The sequence below is a fragment of the Typopeltis vanoorti genome, chromosome 11 (genome assembly GCF_054136105.1).
Source record: "Typopeltis vanoorti isolate ZY-2024b chromosome 11, IOZ_Tvanoo_1.0, whole genome shotgun sequence".
Classification (NCBI taxonomy): Eukaryota; Metazoa; Arthropoda; class Arachnida; order Uropygi; family Thelyphonidae; genus Typopeltis; species Typopeltis vanoorti.
In genome coordinates, this window is record NC_143559.1 from 48,284,518 (window position 1) to 48,306,926 (window position 22,409).

The 22,409-nt window shown below is 36.4% G+C and overlaps 1 protein-coding gene across 1 annotated transcript; it reads left to right on the forward strand.

Annotated features, from left to right (window-relative positions):
- Positions 1–204: 204 nt before the first annotated feature.
- On the forward strand, positions 205–22,133 carry LOC150101557 (uncharacterized). Its single transcript, XM_090400840.1, has 6 exons — positions 205–449; positions 4,731–4,858; positions 10,496–10,593; positions 15,406–15,434; positions 19,697–19,884; positions 21,685–22,133. Exons 1-6 carry the CDS (start codon positions 211–213, stop codon positions 21,888–21,890), a joined length of 888 nt encoding a protein of 295 aa, XP_090256966.1. The 5' UTR covers positions 205–210; the 3' UTR covers positions 21,891–22,133.
- Positions 22,134–22,409: the final 276 nt, after the last annotated feature.

Below are 22,409 nucleotides of genomic sequence, written 5' to 3' on the forward strand. Positions count from 1 at the left end.
ATGTTAACCAAATAACCTTTGTATCTAACAGACGTCATTGTTTCAGAAGTTATCTTATATGTAATAAATGTATATTTATATATATATATATATATATATATATATATATATATATATATATATATATATATATATATATATATATATATATATATATGAAAAATAAACTTTATCGAGCAGTTGTAGAAAGATCATTGTGTTGGCAACATCATGACTTACACTTTGGAAGGAACGGATCTGAAAAACACAAGCTCATCGATATTAGCTATCACGTGTTTGGTGCTTTTGGTGTATTTCATTCTAAATATTTTTAAAGTAAACGCAAAGAAGTATAAAAATATACCACCAGGACCACGTGGATTGCCAATTGTTGGTTATTTTCCTTTTCTTAGCCGATTTCAACACCGGGATTTTCAAAGCATTGCCAAGAAATACGGAAATGTATTTTCGTAAGTCAAATCTTTTATCAAATAGTTGATTATAATTGTACAAAGAAACAAAGAAAGGGAATAGGTGATGCGGTTTAGCAATAAGTAACTTTTGGAAACTGAAGATCAGCCAATCTCTATCCTTAACTAGTGACGGATAGCTCGGCAAAAAATGCCGATCATTTTAATTGACATCCAGGGAAGAGAGCACTGCAGCCATTTCCTATTCCATTATATTTTTTCTGAAACAATGAGATTTCTATAGAGGACTCCAAGTAATAATAATTAAACAAACATTTCCCCGCGAAATGAAATGAAATATAAAGAGATTTAATTAATTGGTTAACATCTAAATTAGTCAAATATGAAGAGCCTTACTAATAAAATAATCACTCTTCACTTTTAAATATTATAAAAATAATAATCTGTTCTGTTCAGAGAGAAGCATAAATATTATAAATGATATTGTTAATATGTAACACAATATAAGTTATTATTTTATTATAATTAAACTTTGGGAGTGAATTTGTTTCGAATTTGTGCTGAAAGTCAACATTTGTTATTTCTGTGGTACTGAGCAATAATCTGAAGAAAGATAATTAAAAAACCATCGAAAAGCTTAGTAACATGGAAATTTAATATATCGAACAATATTTTTAAATATGACAGAAAAAATTATCGAAAGCCTGTTCAGGGATGTTGGTTGGTGTGTATATCCTAGATGATTTGAGCAGTCTTTCGACTTGTTAAATAATACTTAACGGAATAATAAAAATAAATAAAACGAATAATCTCATAATGTCATTTATTCCCTTAGAGACAGTAGAAGAGGCCGTTTTGGCCTTAACGTTTGAAGACTGAAAAGAAATCAGTGATAGATGGCCCATATTATCAGTGATATGAAATAAGACCCGGTGAAGACAGTACAGCGAACCCCTGTTGTCATCTTGCGATAGGGGGGTTTGCCCTATTGTTACTGTCTGAAACAGTGTGTGTTCTACAGTCGATTTTCTTGACAAAAAATAACTGCTTCTATAAATTATGAAAAGAAATTAATCTAAAAGTATTTACAATTTTTTCTGTCAACTTATTTTAGAGGATTTTACGATGAATTTCCTTGGAAACCGAATAAATTAGGTTCGCTATTTAGAAAACCTAATTTACTGGGAAAAAACTGTAGAGATTAAAAGGCAATGATCTTCTGGTACATAAAAAGAAATAAAACACATCCAACTATGATTGGATTAAGTCGATAATAAGTGATCATTTAATGTTGTTTTAATGAGATGCCTTTTCTCAAATTTTAGTCAGTTACAATTCATTTCAAAAATTTAACTGGTGGGAACTTACTGCAAGTGTCTGCAAAATAATAACGTCAAATGTATGAGTGAGTTTGCTTGACAGTATTACAAAAACTGTTGATTCACTTTCAAGCTACAATCCAATAAGTTAATTACTGAAGCTTCGTGCGTGATATTAGGATGAAGGAGACGTTTGTGGGAATTGACCAATAGAATGAATTGAATTATCTTTGGCTTCGTGTGCTTTGGTTGTAGACATGAAACCCACAAAATGGCATTTCTTTTTCTTTACTTATAAGAGTGTCAACTTAAAAATATATATGTATCATAAAAACACACTTAAAATGACTCCTGAAGATAGAAATAAAATGTTCATTTATTGACATATATGCTATTCGCTATATTTCTTATGAAAGTGTATCAAATCGTCTATTCTAAGAAAAAATTTAAAAACATAATAATCATCTAATGCCTTTTATTCCTGTACAATGAGTAGACGAGGCCGTTTTAGATTTATGGAACTTTTGGATGAGGGGGGGAGTTCAATCTCCACCGGTAGCCAATAAGAGATAGCTGGTTCAAGGCTATCACTATTATACATGACATCCGGTGAAGAGAGGCAGCCAAAAATTGCTGCCATCTCGCAGTTCCTAATCCTAACGCTATGCTTACTCTCTACAAATAGTTTTGGTTCTACCGTCGATTTTCGTGAGTTTCTTTAACTCAAAAACCGGTCGAAAAAATAATTAGTAAGAGTTCCTCTAATGTTCCGATTCCAACTAGAATTAAACTTACGACAGCATATTAGAGCTATGGACTTTCACTGAGTGTTATACATTGTTTTTACGATGAACAGTCAAAAATTACGTCCACCACATATAACGTCACCATACAACATGGATTCATGGGCTTTCGTTATTAATCGTTTGCGTGTGTCTCTCAGTTCGAGGCATAAGCGTGTCTTCCCATTCCCGTTTACTTAAAGGAAGGCGCATATGAGATATCATTCGTCTATTTAACCACAAATTAAACAAAGCACCACCAAAAATTAATTTTACATTTAATCAAATACGTGCAGTTAGTATTATTGAATGAACATAGCCAGGAATGGTGATATCAATTTCAGTTTAGCGAGCCAATAAAAGTCCCTACAAAAAATAAAAATAAATAAAAATAAAGAAGACGAAGAAGAAAAATTACATTAAAACACTTAAGATGAATTTTCATACATCATTCAAAAACACGAACAGTATTCTGAGAATGGACGAATTTCGGATTTGTAAAGAGAGTCAGAAGCTGGACTGGTGAAAAATAGCGTCTCGAGAAGAAAATGATACTTTCTAGTTTCATTAGAGGTTGGGAAAACTATAAATGGAATGGATTTCTTAGTAGAGATAAATGTTAATCCAAGAAGATCTCTCTTTGTCTCTCTCTCTCTCTCTCTCTCTCTCTCTCGCTCTCTCCTCCTTCTTTGGACTGGTATATTTGGTAAATAGTGTATCACGGGATACAAAGAAAATTGAGTTGATATAAGTTTTGCAAAAATAGAATTTAACACTGCCTTTTGTTAACGTAGAAAGTGACTCGACTATCTTGCTCATTAAAGAATGGCAATGAAGATTAGTCGCGAAGGCATTAGTGGTACATGTTGACGCTTAAAATGCTTCTGCATTGCACGGAGTGTCGAATGAGTAGGATGAATGGAGTGTACTATCATAACCTGTTACATGAAAATTCGTCATAACAGTTAATCAAAGGACAGTTTATCGATTGCAGTTCAGCGAAAGATCAGCCATCGAAAACGCAATAAATAATTCATCAAATGAATCAACAATTCGATGAATTGCAGTTTTTCGATCAATTGCGTTTCGATAAATTGTGTTTTCGATTAACTGCTGATCGGTGAATTGCTTTTTCGGAGAACTGCCTTTCCATTAATTGCTTTTTCGATTAATTGTTTATTAAATTAATTTTTTTGATATATTGCCTTTTTCTTTAAATTGTCGTTCGTTAAATTGTCTTTCAACAAATTCTTTTCAGTGAACTCTTCGGATACCATCATCATCATCAAAACTGTTGATAGCATTATTGGTCAATGTAAGAGGTCCTCGGTTGGAAAGCTCGAAAATAATCGTATATGAGCGCAAAACATACACAAACAGCAAACATGGCCGGAGAGAAAGCAAGCTAACTACCCAATTGCAGCAGATGCAAAGTAGACCAAAAGATGACAATTTACTAAACTGAGCAGGTGTCGAGACAACACGATTAGACCCTGGAAATGGAAAGAATAATAGCCAAGATAAAGTGGTGCAATTCATAGCTGATGGGCTTCTGATGGTCTTTGTATTATTCCTGTATATTGCAATGTTTTTCTGTATGAAGAAAATCAACTTCCTCAGTATGAAACCAATTGAAAAAGTTGACTAATGATCCCCGTTAATTTAGACACCGAAGTGAGGGCGATTGGTGGGTACAATCATAGCTAACTTTGTGCGTTTTTGTGATAGATGGTAATCTGAACTTATACCAAACATGAGTTTGGTATAAGTTCAGATTTCTTCTATCAATAGTCTGAAAGCATGGGAGGATTTATCGATTTAAAAAAAAGTTATCATCTAAAAAAAGATATCATATAAAAACGAGAGCATTGAACAACTTCAAATACCAAATGGGAAGCTTAAAGCAATGTATATTGCTTTAAGCTTGGTATACATTATATAATTTACACACTTTTGGAATGTCTTAATTAGAAGCTCTGAATGCGATTAGTTTTCCATTCAAAAATATTATTCATGTATTACCTTTGCTTGTCTAACATTTTAAATCTGCAAAACTGTCAGTCTATAGAACACATACAATTCACAAAAATATTACGTTTTTCTGCTTCAAGGCAATTTATTTATATTATTGTTCTGTATTAAAGTTAAATGAAAGTATTTACTAAATACTACAGACGATGTGATTCATAAGTTTTTTTTTTTCGCTATGAACGTTTCAGGATTTATCTCGGACAAATGCATACAGTTGTCATTGGCGATTGTCAAGTGGCCAAGGAAGCTTTAAACTGCACTGAGCTGCTTTTCAGACCACCAAATCAAAGTTTTAATCTGATACCTGGAAAGGTAGGTAAGTAAAACTATTAGAAATGACTCCAACTACAACTACGCTATTATTTTGTTCGTTTCTTTAAAGTCATAAATTACTGGCTAACATTTATCAATACGTTTTAGTTAGTAATATGTATGTATATCACATATATATTATTTATTTATTAGACAAAACGTTTGTTCTGTAAGATTGCTTTTCTTTGGAATAAGCCTTATGAGAGATGTCATTAACGGGTGAACTGGGGGGGGGGGGAGGCGTTGACAGTTTCTTTGCTATGTCCAAGAAATTTACAGAAGGACTGGAAAGCTATATCGTAAGATATATCTTTTGTTTTTGAGGTGAGGTTTTTATCGAATCATGGAGTATGATGGGAAAATATTTTATGATGCATCAAGGATGAGTATTTTTCTTCATCAGAATATTTTACTAGTGGCGTTGTTATCTGTTGCATTGGCATTGTATGTATTGGTTCGTATGTTAATTTTTTATGCCTGTGTTGTGCTCTTGGTCCGCGCGGTTAGCCTAGTGGCTTTGCGCTTCGCAACCATGTGCCTGGGGAAGGAGTGTCCTAGGTTCGATTCCCGTCCACGACGTGAGGAGCTTAAGGATCTTCCTCAGCCATAGCCAAGTTAGCCGGTCTTGGGCGTGGGCAGCAGGGTTTTTTCCGCCAGTTTATCTGGGGTTTTTCATCCCGCAAGCAGGCAAACCGGCCCCGTGAACACACAGGTTACAGTCATAAATACTTACGGCAAGGAAGGCAACTGGAAACCACCTTGCTCATAATCATCTCTCCCTAGAATGGTAGCATATAGCTACCCTCCCGCGGCAGTATGGCAGATGAGAACCAGAAGTTGTGCTCTTATTAGAGTTCTGCTTGCAGAATGCTCCAAATGGGAATGTATAGTGGCTCAGAGTCAGGAAGATGTCACTGCTGTTAATGTTGGCGTGAAAATGAATGCCTCTTCAGATTTCTCTGAATAAGCATTCATTCCTACAGCAGTTGAACTAAGGCGAGACGATGTTCTTGGTATTGGTTTCTGTTTATTGTAGAGTCCAAAATGCAGTTGAATCAATTTGCCAGTCTGAGGTGGCTCTCATCAACATTGTAGACATGACTTTGTATGAACTCTAGTGCATGCACTGTAAATCTTTCATCCTGTAGTATGTATGCTTTAACTAGTTGTATCTTCTTCCCACTCATAGTCTTCAGGAGTACACTTCTTCTTCTTCTTCTTCTTCTGCAGCTTCTCCCACTTAAGTGGGGTCACTCTTTATTATGAGTCTCCTCCACACCTTCCTGTCTTGGGCTGTCACCACATCCAAGTTCTTCATCTTCAAGTCCTCTTCTACCAGCTCCCTCCATCTCTTCTTTGGCCGCCCACGCTTCCGCCTTCCTTGCACATCCATCTGCATGACCCTTCTTCCCACATATTCGTCCTCCCTCCTCATCACATGACCAAACCATCTCAACCTTGCCTCCTGTATTTTCGCTCCTAAGTTCATAACTTTCACTGTTCCCCTGACATAGTCATTTCTCAGATGATCCTTTCTGGTCACACCGCACATCCACCTAAGCATTCTCATCTCTGCGACTTCCATCCTGCTAATGTTATTTTTCCTCAGGGCCACAGTTTCTATAGCATATGTCATAGCTGGCCTCACTACTGTCCTATAAATTTTGCCTTTCAGATTGATCGGCACCCTCTTATCACATAACACTCCAGCCATCTCCCTCCAGTTCCTCCAACCTGCTTGTATCCTGCATCCCACTTCCTTCTCACCTCCTCCATCTTCTTCCACTGTCGAACCTAAGTATCTAAAGTCTCTCACCTTCCTGATGACATTTCCTTCCAGCTCCAGGTCTGTCTGGTGGCCACCGCCCACTGCGCAACACATATACTCTGTCTTACTTCTGCTCAGTCTCATACCTCTCTCTTCCAGTACTTTTCTCCATCTTTCCAGTTTAGTTTCCGCTTCTTCTCTTGAATCTACACACAGCAAGATGTCATCTGCATACAACATTGTCCAAGGTGCATCTTCTCTCACCTCCTCTGTCACCACCTCCATCACAATATTAAACAGCAACGGACTTAATGCTGACCCTTGATGCAAGCCAACTGTTACTTGAAAACTTTCTGTCTGTCCCAAACAGGTCCGAACACTTGTCTTCACATTTCTGTACATTTCCTGCACCAACCTGACATATTTCTCCGGCACCTTCTTCTCCCTCAGATACCTCCAGACTTCTTGCCTTGGCACTCTATCGTATGCTTTCTCCAGATCAATAAATACCAGATGTAGCTCCCTTTGTTTCTCTCGATATTTTTCCATCATCTGTCGTAACCCAAAGATAGCATCTGTTGTTGATCTGCCAGGCATGAAGCCAAATTGTTCCTTTGCAATCTCCACCTCCTCCCTCAATCTACCATCAAGAACCCTTTCTAGGATCTTCATTGTGTGGGACATCAACTTTATTCCTCTGTAATTTTTACAGTCTTGTGCATCCCCTTTACCCTTGTAGATGGGAACAAGAGTACTCTCCCTCCATTCCTCGGGTATATTTTCCTGTTGGCAAACTTTCATAAACAGGTCCCACAGCAGGTCAATTCCCTCTTCCCCCAGTGCCTTCCATGCCTCCACTGGAATTCTGTCGGGCCCACCGCTTTTCCATTCCTCATCCTCTTCATGGCCTCCATCACTTCCATTCTACTGATGTTCTGCACCATCCCCTCAGAAGGCTTCCCATCTCCTCTGTGAGTCCTTGCATTTTCCTCATTCAGAAGTCCCTCAAAGTATATTTTCCATCTGTTTCTTATGTCCACATCCCTCCATAATACTCTTCCTTCAGCATCTTTGATCTGCCTCACATGTAAGATGTCCTTAGCTGCTTTATTTCTACATTTCGCTAGTTGGTAAATTTTTCTCTGTCCTTCCTTTGTTTCTAATTGATCATACAGATCTTGATATGCCATGGCCTTCGCCTGTGCCACAACTCTCTTGGCTTCTTGCTTTCTCTCTTTGTACACCTCTCTGTCCTCATCCACTCTTGACTCATCCCACTTCTGCTTTGCCTTCCTCTTAGCTGTCACTGCCACTTGTACATCATTATTCCACCACCAACCCTCCTTCTGCTCTCTAATCTTTCCAGATGTCTCACCAAGCACCTCGATTGCACAGCTCAGGATTACTTTTGAATTATGTTTCCACCAATCTTGTACACTTTCCAGTCCATCCGAAATCCTCTCTAACACTCTCTCCCTAAAATGATTCCTCACACTCTCTTCTTTTAAGCGAAACCACTTAATTGTCTTCATCCCATGGCAACCAGAAGTTCTTATCTTCGATCTTAATTTAAAGTCTGCGCACAGCAGTCGGTGTTGTTGTGCTACTTGATCTGTTGGAATTACCTTACAATTTGTCACAACCTTAAGATGTTTTCTTCTAGTCAAAATGTAGTCAATTTGTGAGCTGTTGTTACCACTTTTAAATGTTATCAAATGTTCTTCCCTCTTGAAGAAAAACGAGTTCACAATTGCCAGATCAAACGCTACTGCAAAGTCCACAACCCTCTTCAGGAGTACACTAATTATATAAAACATGTGCTTCCAGTGGCTGAAGGTCTTTATGTCGGGTGGAAATTAGTTTCCCGTAGCATAGCTATTTGGGACGGTGATCCAGGTAATGTGCAAGCCGAAATAATGGTGAACTCCTTCTCGCATTTAATATCAGAAAGATTACCGGGGAGCTCATAATATACGCTGAGTTGCTGTATTTTAGCTGAATCGGTGTACTTCGTTTACTTTATGAGTAATTGGATGCCTATGAAATTCTAACTTATTGATCAGATAATATATTCGTTTAATGAGGTTGATGGTTTTTCTTACTTTTTTTTCCTGCCAGGTTTCTTAGTCCTTCAAATTGAATGATTAGACCACTGATGTGGACTTTGTAGTTGTATGCTGTGAGCCGTTTTTGTATGGCTCGAACTTTCATAAGGAAGCTCTGAAGCTGATTAGCTCTTAGAAAAACCTGTGAGAAAGACTTGGTTTCTCAATTTCTTCATCATCATCATATGCGGGCTATTGAGAATCCCTATCTCCAGAATATTTTGAGACAGGGATTACCTGTAGTATCTGTGGTCGGTTGTTCGTCTTTAGCTGTTTTTCGGTATTGTTTCCTTGCTCCACTTCGATTTTTTTTCATGTGATTTTGCTAATTTATCTATTTCCTATTACCTTTGCTCTAAGATTGTATTTAGACGATGTACACAAAAGTTCTTCCAAAAGCCGAGTTTCGTTAGCGGTACTTGATTTTTGATCCTCACTATTTGGTTTAAATTTTGTTCGTGAGCTGTTTGCCCTTTCCTGATAGTGTGGCATCTTCTTTTGGATTTGATGTCTCGTGTTTCTAGTTTACTAATCCATTAGGATTGGTAGTATCGTTAGCTGGTTTCTCATTCTTGAGTATCGTCATGATTTCTTTACATTGCCTTCTAAGTGGCATTGAGCAGTAATGTGAAATTGTAGGTACTCTATCTATTTCCGTATTTATTATTTTTGGTATTGAGTCTATTGTGTTGTTACCGAAATGAATTAAAGCTGGTCTTCTCTAAAAATTTTGATGTAAGATAACTCAGGATTCGTAGCCGAGTCCTTCAGCGTTCGGATTGTGCCTGTCACTGCGCCGTGTTTTGACACTAAACTGGGACGCATTTGGTGGCTTATTACCGATGAAACATTGGACAGTGTTACTTTCCTGGACGCACGAGGTTCAGCGAGATGTTCACATGGCATGCACCGATGTTAACTTCTTTTCCAATTAATGTCTCGTACAACAATGCATTATTGAAATAGAATGATAGTTTAAATATCAATAGATCAGATACAAGACAAAGGATAGATTAAATCAGTAAAATATGGAAAACAATAAAACAAAGCATCCAGTTACCTAACATGACTGTTATCAATACAATGCTGTATGCAGATAATCATATTATATCACAATACAACGAAGATGACCTTCAAAAATCAGCTTATGAATTAAACAAAACAAGACAAAGACGCAGTAATTTCAAGATTTTGCATTAATCGTAGAATATTAAGTAACAGAAGAAGAGATGTCATTTGAAACACAAAGATATAAATAAAATAAAGAGATTTCAGAAAATATGTGGAACTATTAAATGAACTCTGAATAAAAAATAGAAACCCACTTTAATTTTAAAGAAGTGGCCCTCCCTTATATTATATGCTTCGTAAATGTGAACTGTTGATTAGAAAGATCAAAGTAAAATACAGGAAGTAGAAATGAGATTTTAAGAACAATTAAAGGGTGCACAAAATTAGACCATATGAGGAATGAAGACATTAGAAAAAAGCTTACGTGTTTACAATATAAATGACAAAATCAAGGAATATAGACAGAAATGACAGGAACCTCCACATAGATTGAAAAGATATCGGCTTCCAAAATAAGTGGATAAATATAGACAAAAAAAAAAAAAAATATATATATATATATGCATTCTAGCGTAATGAGAACTTGTATGTAGTCAGAAACTGTAGTATTAGTATTGTGTGGGGTAGAATGTAGTGTCGTTCGTCTATATTCTGTGTAAATAAATTCTTTCCTGTATAATTCTTTATGTTTATTCAGGTGTTTCTTCACATAATGGAAAGTTATGGAAAGAAGTCAAACGGGTATTCAGCTATAGCCTAAAGAATGGAACTTTCATGGATGAAGATGAAACGCAGGTGAGATTTTTTTGTCCTTATAGTTTATAGAAAAAGCATATTTTACGCAACTTCAAATATTTATTATAAGTGGTCCAACTATGGCATGAAAACTTTTCAGAAAAGTGTATACAAAATAACATGCAGGTAGCTTATGATGTCCGTACCCAAATGTTAGGCGTATCAGAAACAAAGCGGTCGAGTTTGTTGCCTTAGTCATTATGTTCGGACCTCAGATTGTGGGCATTAGTGAGACTTGGCTAACTGAATCATACATACTAAGTGGTATCGTGTGCCAAGGGTACAATATTTTAGGAAGGATAGAGAGGATGGGGTCGTGCTGCTAAATATATCGGATTACTCGAATCCAGTTAGAGTTGAGACCTATGATTGTAGTACTGTTATTAACAATATTTCGTGTCGAAGTGAATTTGAAGCCATCTGGTGTGAGGCAGAATCTAACAAGATCAATTACATAGTCGTTTATTGCTAACTAGTGGATCCGTTGCTAATGATTATCAATGCATCACCAAATAGAAAAGATGAGCGCGAAAAGAGTAATCATTATGGGAGACTCTAATTATTCAAATATTGATTGGGAAGCAGAAGAATCTCATGAGAAAAATGAAAATGCATTCATTGAGCTGTTGCGAGACAACTTTCGCGACCCCCCCCCCCCCCCACCCCCCCCCCCCCCCACCCCCCCCCCCCCCCACCCCCCCCCCCCCCCACCCCCCCCCCCCCCCACCCCCCCCCCCCCCCACCCCCCCCCCCCCCCACCCCCCCCCCCCCCCACCCCCCCCCCCCCCCACCCCCCCCCCCCCCCACCCCCCCCCCCCCCCACCCCCCCCCCCCCCCACCCCCCCCCCCCCCCACCCCCCCCCCCCCCCACCCCCCCCCCCCCCCACCCCCCCCCCCCCCCACCCCCCCCCCCCCCCACCCCCCCCCCCCCCCACCCCCCCCCCCCCCCACCCCCCCCCCCCCCCACCCCCCCCCCCCCCCACCCCCCCCCCCCCCCACCCCCCCCCCCCCCCACCCCCCCCCCCCCCCACCCCCCCCCCCCCCCACCCCCCCCCCCCCCCACCCCCCCCCCCCCCCACCCCCCCCCCCCCCCACCCCCCCCCCCCCCCACCCCCCCCCCCCCCCACCCCCCCCCCCCCCCACCCATGTTTTTTTTATTTTTCTCTTCCAATGGCGAGTATTTGTTGATATATGCGTGTCGATTCACTTGTTATCTGCATGTTACGATTCCTTTTTATTTTTTTATCACTTTTCAGGTGAAATATTCTCCACTAAAATTCTGCCTATTAATTTAATATCCAATTCCTTTTGCTTCCAAGAGTTGACAAAGTTTCTTTAAATATTTAAGGGCTTGCATGAACAAATAAGACTTTTAATTCACTGAGTGGATTTTCAAAAAAAAAAGTCTCTGGTTAGTTTTTGAGATGAAATTTCACAAGGGAAAAAAAATGTTTTTTTTTTCTCTTTACAATTTTTCTTTATTTATTTCTTTCTGAGCTAATTTTCATTTGAAATAAGAATAAATATTTATTTATTTCTATTGAAAAGAATATCTAATATAATAATTGTGTTAAATATATCTATAACTATCCCTACTGTGATAGAAATGTCAGGCTGAGAGGACAACAGTCAATTGATACTAACGGAAATGAGTTTTACATAGTTGAACTATGTACAAACCATAGTTAAACTTGTTTTGAAATGTCACATGGAGAATAATCACATGAATTACACGTAAGTACCAGTAGCAAATCATACAATATGAACATCAACGCAAATGTTAAAGCAGAATAATATGAAAAAATATAAAAATATTGTCTTTTTCACTTTATTTAATTTCTGTATGCTACATTCAGTAAATACGATTTGTTAATAATATTACAGTCAAATAAAAGGTAACATAGAAATTAACAAAGTATATATTACAGAGCTAATATTCATTTGAAATCATTCTTCTTCTTATTGTGCTATCTTCTATCGAAGGTCAGCGACCATCTTGGCGAACAAACTGCGCTCTTATGCTAATCTGAGCAGTTGTGCACTGCTCTTTCCTGTCCACGTCTTGATGTTGTCAAACCATGATATTCTTTTTCTTACTCTAGTTCCTTCGCCATCAATTCTTCCTACCAAAATAGTTTGTAGAAGTTGGTATTTGCTGTTTCTCATGATGTGTCCAAGATATGATGTTTTTCGTTTCTTGATTATTTGTACAAGATGTTTAGCTTTGCCAATGGATTTTAAGACATCTTCATTGGTAATTTTTTCTGTCCATGATATCTTTAGCATTCTTCTGTATAGCCACATCTCAAAGGCTTCGATTTCCTTGATGGTTGTCGCCTTCAATGTCCATGTTTCAACTCCATAGAGCAGAATAGACCACACGTAGCATTTCAGCATTCGGCATCTGACTTCCATGTTTAGGTCTTTATTGCAGAATAGTGTTCTCATTTTCATGAAGGACTGCCGTGCAACTTCAATCCTTGTCTTTATTTCTATTTCTGGATCCCACCGTTCATTAAGCCAGCAACCAAGATATTTATATCTTGACACTTGATCAATATTTTTCCCATTGAGTGTCAGTTTCATTGATGAGGCTGGATGTTTGCTGATGATCATGTATTTTGTCTTGTTGATGTTTATATTTATTCCCATTCTTTGGCTTTCTATGTATACTCTGTCAACGAGTTTTTGGAGATCCATAATGTTATCTGCAATTAGCACGGTGTCATATGCATATCGTAGGTTGTTAACAATCTTTCCATTTATTGTGATTCCCTCTGGACATTCTTCCAATGCTTTTTTAAAGATTACCTCTGCGTATATGTTGAACAGGAGTGGTGAGAGCACACATCCTTGTCTCACTCCTTTTTTGATGTTAATATCACTGGTGGTAATGTTGTCTAATTGAACGGTAGCTGACTGATTCCAATACAGATTTGTTATTAGTCTTATGTCTTGTTCGTCTAGCCTTATTTGTTGAAGGATTTCTATTAAGTTGGTGTGTCTGACTTTGTCGAATGCTTTTTCAAAATCTATGAAACACATAAAGACAGATTTCTGTTTTTCTATGCATTTTTGTATCAATATTTGGGTACAGAAAAGGGCCTCTCTAGTACCAAAACCATTCCGAAAGCCGAATTGTGTTTCACTTAGAGTTTCTTCACTTTTTCTATAAATGCGATTCTGAATTACTTTCAAAAATATTTTTAATGTTTGGCTCATTAGACTAATAAGTCTGAAGTCACCACAGGAATTCGCTTTGGGTTTCTATGGGATAGTGATAAATGTAGATTTGAGCCAATCTGATGGAAATTCATCACTTTCATATATTTTATTAAATAGTTTTTCAAGAAGTTTGATGTTATCTGGTTCGATTAATTTTAAAAATTCTGTTTGCACACCATCTGGTCCACTGGATTTTCCTGTTTTACTTGTTCGTATAGCATTCTCTATTTCGCATTTCATGATTGCTGGTCCTTGAATGTTATCTTTTATATTTATAGGCTTCTGTCTAGTATCATTGAAAAGTTCTGTTACATATTTTATCCAAATCTGTGCTTTATTCTCTTCTTCTAGAACTATTTTTCCATTTTTGTCTCTTAGAGACACTATCTGCTTTTTCCTCAGTTTTCCGGAAATTTCGTTGATTTTCTTATACAGATTGAAATTATCATGTTGTTTCTGAAGCAGTTCAATTTCAGTACATAAATTTTTCATCCAATTTTCCTTAGCTTCTTTTATTTTTTTCTTGATGATGTTATGTGTTTCTGTATACCTGGCTAGGTCTTTGTTTTTATACATTCTTCTTGTAAGATTTGTTTTATATTCTTGTTTTATATTATTCACATAACCTACTTCTTCAATACTTGTTGTTACGATGGCATTCTTTAAGCTATTCCAAAGAGATTCCACACTTTTATTTTCTTCTATGTTAATCTGTTGTAATCGCAGGTTAAGCTGTGTCTTGGCACTTTTATTTATGTTCGGGTTTTTCAATTTTTCTACATCAATTTTTTTTTTCTTCTTTGGTGATTTTTTAGCTGATTTTAATCTAAGTCGTACTTCTGCAACTATGGGATTGTGGTCTGATGAGATATCTGCTCCAGGATAAGTCTTTGCACTCTTTATGCTACTGTGGAATCTTTTATTTATCAGTATATAATCAATTTGATTTCTGACAATATTATGTTGGTTATCTTGAGGCGATTTCCAAGTGTACAGTCTTCTGGGTGGAGGTTTAAACCAGGTATTTGCTACTGTTAGATCTTCTTCCTGACAGAATTGGACTAGGCGATCTCCTCTGTCATTTCTGGTGCCTAAGCCATGTTCGCCAACAATTTCTCCATCACTCCCTCTTCCCACTTTTGCATTGAAGTCACCCATCACTATGTTTATATCATGTTTCTTTGTTAGGTTTTTAATCTCTTTTAGGTGTTCATAAAACTCTTTAACATCTTCTTCACTTTTGTCAGCTGTGGGTGCATAAGCTTGGATGATATTTATGTTAACGGGGCTTGCCTTAAGTTGTAACAGCATTATCCTTTCAGAAAATGGAATCCAATTTATTACTGATTTATTGATTTCTTCATCTACTATTACAGCTACACCATGTCGATGTTTGTTCTCATCATTCCCAGAGTAATACATTTGAAATCATAAGAAATAACTATTTATTTGTTGTATACTGGCAAAAGAAGTTTCTAAAAGAAAACGCTAACGGCGATTTCAAAACCTTGTTTGTCTCATATCCATTACTTAAAATGACTAATGTTAAAGAAAAAATAATAATAAATAAATAAATTTCAATTGCAGAAACAGGTTAAGAGCACAAGTAATCGAAGGTAAAATTAATAGTCATATTGATTTTAAAAAAATAAAATGTAAGCATTAATTTACTACAGCAATAATTTCCCATGGGAATGAAGAGTTCTAACCTAAACACAAGATTTCTCACCTACGTACAACAATTTGGCAACCAGATAAGAGACATAATCCTTAAGGTATGACTTAATAAGAAATCTATAGTGTTGGAGAATAAATTCACATAATTTTATTTATTTATTAATTTTGTTCACTTATTCTGTTAGAATATACAGTTAAAATTGAATTTTAAAAGTAAAATAGAGAAAATAACAAATCAATTTGAAAAAAAAAATCATGTCACTTGTCAGAATTCCATACTCTAACAGCACTCTGTATTCCAAACAGAAAATAACACATATCATTAACAAAACGGCACATAGACTTTTCCACCAAGCTTGGAAAAACATAGCATGAGCAACTGTGGGAAGGAATTAATACAGAGGGAGGTTGATATAATAAAATTAATAACCAATCGAATAGTAATCTAAATTAAGTAGTCAACTAGATTTTCTGGTTATTTACAGAAATATCTTTCAACTCCTATGTTTTGTGTGTTTTTCTGCTGTGTATATATGTTATCCCCAGTAACCTATAATGAACAAAGAGTTAACTGCATTTCAGATCTTGTGTTTGTGTGTTATGCGCTGTGAATATATATTAAAATCAGCAATTTGGAATATTCAGAAAACCTAAACCTCGATAGTTCCAATATATCCCATTCTGGAAAGAATGTAAGTTAATCTTTTTTTAAAAAAATTTAAACATAACAAGTGATTTGTAATTACAATAACCGCTGGTCTTATGTTTGGGTAAGCACAATTCTAATACTGGATAGTTTTATTTTTTTCATAAGGCTTCCGCCATATCTAAGAATTCTAAGAACTATACTCTAAGAATTCCCACCCTTTACTAGGAAAGAAATACTCCAAAATGTATTGGAAAATTAGTGCAGCCATCTATAGACAACCAAAGACAAAACATGACAACAATGACGGATGTGTGTCACCCTGGGAAAATTCCAAGATATCTTATCGCAAAAACACACCCACAATTCCATGGGCAAACCAAACACTGTTTGATATCATAGAGAGACATATGTTCCCCAGAAATTTCCAAACATAACATCACAATTACTTATCTCTAAATAAAACCCACAATACTACACGTGAACCCAACACACCATGTGATGTCCCTGAGAGAAGGGGGGCCCAGCGAAATTTCAAACATTCCAAAATTTATCTTATCACTATCCATCACCCATAATGTCATACACAAACCATTTACTTATCTACAACTCATAATAATACACATCCAAGACACTGACGTCAATTCCCCCATTCAATCTACACCTATTTTGTTCATAGTATCCCACCAATCACCACGAATCCTTATGCACTAATATATCTTCCTTTTCCATTCAAAATAATAATAATGTCACTTATTTATTTACAACTAACAAATAATGTAACTTATCTTCATCTGATAACAACAAACATCCACGACATGATTCCTTATCTTATCTTGATCTTGATCTTGTTCAAAGTGCCCATCGATCACGACACGAATCCCTATCTCTAATCAATGCCCATAATTCCATATGCGAACAAAACACAAGAAGTGAAGCCATTGACACAAATGCCCCCAGAGAAATTCCAGACATTCCAAACTCATGACGTCACACACACACACACACACACACACACACGATGGTGTCATCATCTCAACAACCAATCATGTCACGATTCCTTATCTTATATTGATCTTGATCTTGTCAGAAGTGGCCACCCTATTACTAGCGGCAAACAGACAGCAATGGTAGGCCAGTAGAGATAGAACAGCTAAGAAGAAATGCATATGATTGGTGATGTATTAACAAACGATCGTGCGAACCAAAGACAAATGCACCCCAACAGTTGAATTGAAATGCTAATTCTCTTCAACCGAATTCCACATTATCTAAAACACATTCACTATATATTTCAAGTTTGAACCCGTTCAAGCAGGGGATGGTTCTGCTTGAATCTACACAGCAGTTTCTGTTGGAGGGGAGGTGTAATTCATTAGTTCGTGCCATTTTCATCCCAACTGTCTCTAATTGCACTATTTGTTGGGAAATACTGGGTGGTCATAAAATAACTTTCCCTCTTTGGAGTCATCTGTAGCTAAAAACCAATAAATGGAATGAGACCAAATTTTATATTGAGACTTTTGAAGGCATGGGGAGAAGATTTCTGCAAAAAAAATATTTAGTACCAAAAGTCGCCAATAAGGGAAATTTTGGCGTTGATGGAGCCGAAAACAAGCGGATAATTACATTAAAGGCAGATAAAATGGAATAATAACAATTCCACAGTGTAAACGACAGCTGTGTCACTCATTCCAGCTGGATATGTGACACCTTACAATGATAATAAGAATATTGATAATTAAACTAAAACAACAACTTGTGATAGACACAGAAATTAATGTAGTGATTGAACTAACAGGAAATAATGTTTTATTCAAAAGAATCAGTCGAACACCGCACTAGCAACGTCTGTTACTGTCTCTTTCCATCCTCTGCCAGGTCTAACTCCTAGTGATCCAGTTTCTTCAAACTTCTTAATCATTGCTCTCAGTGCTACAGCTGACATAGGGCCTGTTCACAGGTTGTGAAGCCTTCTAAGTTCCCATAGGGCTGCTACGATATTTCACCAATTAAGGTATAACAACTTAACAAGTAGAGCATGCTGAGGCAATGTAGGACGCATAGTGAGCACAATTCGTCACTCAATCGAATAACTGCCTGAACGTTCCCAATCCCATTTTAAGTGGAATTGGTTGTGCTTCTGTCACGTACGCACAGTAAAATTCGTGTAATCCTTTTTACCTGTGCATACTACAAATATCTGACTCTTTTCGGCTCTGCCAGCGCCAAAATTTTCCCTTTCGGCGACTTTTGGTACTAAATCTGTTTTTCGTGGAAATCATCTCTACATGCCTTCAAAAGTCTCAATATAAAATTGGGTCTCATTCCGTTTATTGCTTTTCACTACAGATGCCTCCAAAGAGGGAAAGTTATTTTATGGTCACCCTGAATATTACACAGACTGCAAATGTCTCTGTTCCTTATTCAGTGGTACAATAAAACTACTTGTTTTTCTTGTCTTCAGTAAGTGATGCCTTTTTGGGAGGGCGTGTTGTTTATTTATCGCACAGAGCGAGTTACTATCGCCATGACGTTCACGTCCTGGCAAAAGTAACTGGCAAAGTGAGTTGGAGAATTCATACATAATATATAATTTATTGAGAAATATTATACTTTGAGAAAGTCCGAATTATTCCTCCTATATATTCTGCATATTTCTGTCTCTATAAAATATCAGTAATGTCCTAAATGTGAGTAATATTTTTATAAAAGGGGAAATCCTAAACACAAATAGGCTAAAGAGCCATAAAAATAATATATTTTATATTTAAAATTAAATAATTAAATTTTATAAAATTGAACGTATTTGTATATTTGGAATTCATACTGATCTTATCTACAATTAACACATTGATTGCATCCACACGGAAGTATTGGTACCCTTTGAAATAGTTTGGACCGACTTCGGTATTCACCTCATAGATACAGCTTCAAATAAATGATATATTAAAAATATATATTTCTTCCTTTATCTGTATACTGTACCTTTATCGCCAGAAGAGAAAAGTAATCACTATTATCTTCCACTATGTCACCACCTATCAACAAATATTAGCATAAAGAAAGAACTGCCAAACGATGATAATTAGAAGCAACCGTTCATTTTGTACGTGAACCATTCAGAATAAAAATATACTATCATTCGTGTCGGAGGTTTAAATCTCAGGGAACTCCACTCTCTTTTCCGACGTTACTACGGATATGTATACAGAACAATATACCTGCGACTCGTTAAAATGTGGAAAAATATATAATTCAGCTCAATCTATTCTCGAGGATACTTGATTCGGGATATCCGTATTTTCTACCACTGAAGTATGATTCAAACGAAGTATGATTCAGATCACAGAACGAAATACTACTAGAACATGTTACATACACACACACACTGGAAATCGAGCTTTAAAAAATCGCCGTACATCAATTATATACTGAAGTCACAAAATATTGTTAATTTCTTAAAGCATTTGAATTCGATCTCCAAATCACTCTAGTATTTCATAATCGTAATTTTGTAGTAAACTTGAAATTTTCTTTCTCAATTACTTTTAGTGCAGCAGCTGACGCTACTGTTGGTGGATATGACATTCCGAAAAACTCAACTGTAATACTGAATTTATGGCAAATACACAACGATCCCGAATACTGGGACAGGCCTAATGAATTCCTACCAGAAAGATTCCTCACTGATGATGGAGAAAAACTAGTAATTCCTCCATATTACATGCCATTCACCACAGGTAAGATACGACAGTCTTTAGTTAGAAAGTTAAGAATGATTATGAAAAGATAATGTTGAGATAAAGATATTGATACATGCAAAATTACTATTCGCAGAAAATGTGAGGGTAACAATTCAGTCCTGAAGAGCAGCGACAACAGAAGCGAATCTAAATACCAAGATATTTTCCACCTAGACAATCCGATGGAAAACATCTTAGCATTTAGTCATGAATTTGCACCGCCGCAAAATAACCTAATGCTTACGACATTCTGATTGCTTTAATTGATCGGATATAATTTGAAGAAAAAGATGTGGGAAAACGTAAATATTAGGTATGGGAACAGGGTCTGATTTCAACAATACTGAACATCATTTTAAAGATAAAACTGAAACCTTTTACCTGCCTACCATGTGTGCGACAGTGGTGCAAAACTGGGGGTCGTAGTGAAGAAAGAATAGTCCAAAATAGCCAAAATATTCGTAATTTTAAAAACTAATGGACAGAATGATTAGAAGTAGAGAAAGTGCAAAAAAGTTCAAAAGAGGTAGCATATACTACTGAGGTGTGTGCAATTTCCTCTAATGTATAACGCTATGTGAGTCAAGATTTCTTCATCGGGAACTTTAGTTATCATTACTTTCTTATTTCTCTTCTCTCCATTGAGAGCATAAAGCCTCGATCACTGATCTCGATTTGACTCTTTTGTGCTTCGCTATTTATCTGTGTCCGGTTGTTTAGATTCTTCCAAGCTCTTTATGTTCCTCTCCACTAGCTCCGCTTTGGTCCATCTCTCCTTCTGGCTTATGATTTTCAGATTTTCGTAAGATATGCCAGTTCATCTAAATAATTCTTTATTGGATATCTTTTCCGGCCATTTTATGGGAACAGTTATTCTTAAACATTTACAAATACTTTCCGTTTTTTTTCCCTGACTGCTCACCCATCTAATGTTGGTGAATTAAGGATTTTTTTTTTATTATTTTTATTAAGTTTATATAATTTCGGTTTGTACTACGTTCGGTCCTAGAACGTAGTACCAACACAGGCAACTCGTTGCAAAGGGTTTCCTTTGCAACGAGTTTTATTTCTCAACGAGATCCTTGAGTTTCTTATTCGGTTTTTAAACAATGTGGGATCTAATATCCCCTTAATTTAATTAATAGATATTCAATTTTTTTTCTGGTATCTGAATTTTGTTTTCACAGTTTTCTACTTATATTCACATTTTATCTTAGTTATCCTTAAAAAAGTCTTGATTAAAAAAAAGCCAGAAGAAGACTACATAACGAACACAGCGCAGGTTCATTACGAGATCTAACAAATATTCCATGAATTTGGAGAAATTCTATCCATAAATCTGACAATTCATTCAATCAACTTTTAAAAACATATAACGTATTTATGATATGCATGTTATATTATTCATATTATTATTATATTATAAAGCCTCCGTAGCTCACTCTGTATAGACGCCGCCCTTTTATCTGGTAAACATGAGTTATCTGCTGTCATACGGAGGTAGGCGGTTTTTTCAACCGGAAATTCGGGATTTTCGTCCCCAGGAACAGGCAAACCGTTCCCATGAACATACAGACATAAGACACTGCGGGAAGCATAGGGCTAACCACATTATCCTCGGGACGGGTATAGTTTGGATATGCTAAGAACAGCTTCGTAACAGGCCACTAGGCCTAATACGTAAAAACGAAGAATTATATTATATAAATACGAATATATGAATTTATTATAAATTATTATAAAAAATAAATATGCTCATTTCAATGCTGTTCATTATAAATTAGGTTTCCATTTTAGGAAAACGGAAATGCCCTGGAGAACTTCTAGCCAAGATAATGATATTCTGTTTCATCACCTCTCTGCTTCAGAAATACAAAATAAAAATGCAAGACGAGGACATCCCATATCAAAACCGGACTTCAGAGTTACGTGATGAAGGCGAACTCGATCTCACTTACAAGCCAAAGGAATTCGAAGTGTGTTTTGTTCCCGTAAATGGATAAATTGTAGACAGGATGGGAAATTAACTGAAGATATTTCACACAATTTAAAAGCAAAACTTCAAAATATCCTAGAATTTTAATTTCCAGCTCTTATGAAATGCTTGTCGGAATTCTGATATTCGCACATGAGTAGTATAATTATACCTGATATACGACTTCACAATAACATGTGTTTTTATGAAAAAAAAAACACACACACACACATAAAAGATGAACCAATAAAGTTACTGAAAGAGATATATCTTCCGAGTTCTAATTTTTCTTTTAAGATTACATTTATCGTATTTTTTTTTCAAAATATTTTCTTTTATTCTGACAAAATTATTTGATATTCGAAATTATATTGGAACAACCATTTGCTCAAATCGTCGCAATAACTGACCTTTTTTTTTTATTAGCAAAGCTATTCAAATTTATAATTAGTCATTCATTCTGTCATTTTAAGGCAAAATTAAGTAAATCCCATTTATGTGTTACCCTTCATGTACCAAAACGGCTCTAATACTGTTTAAGGTCACC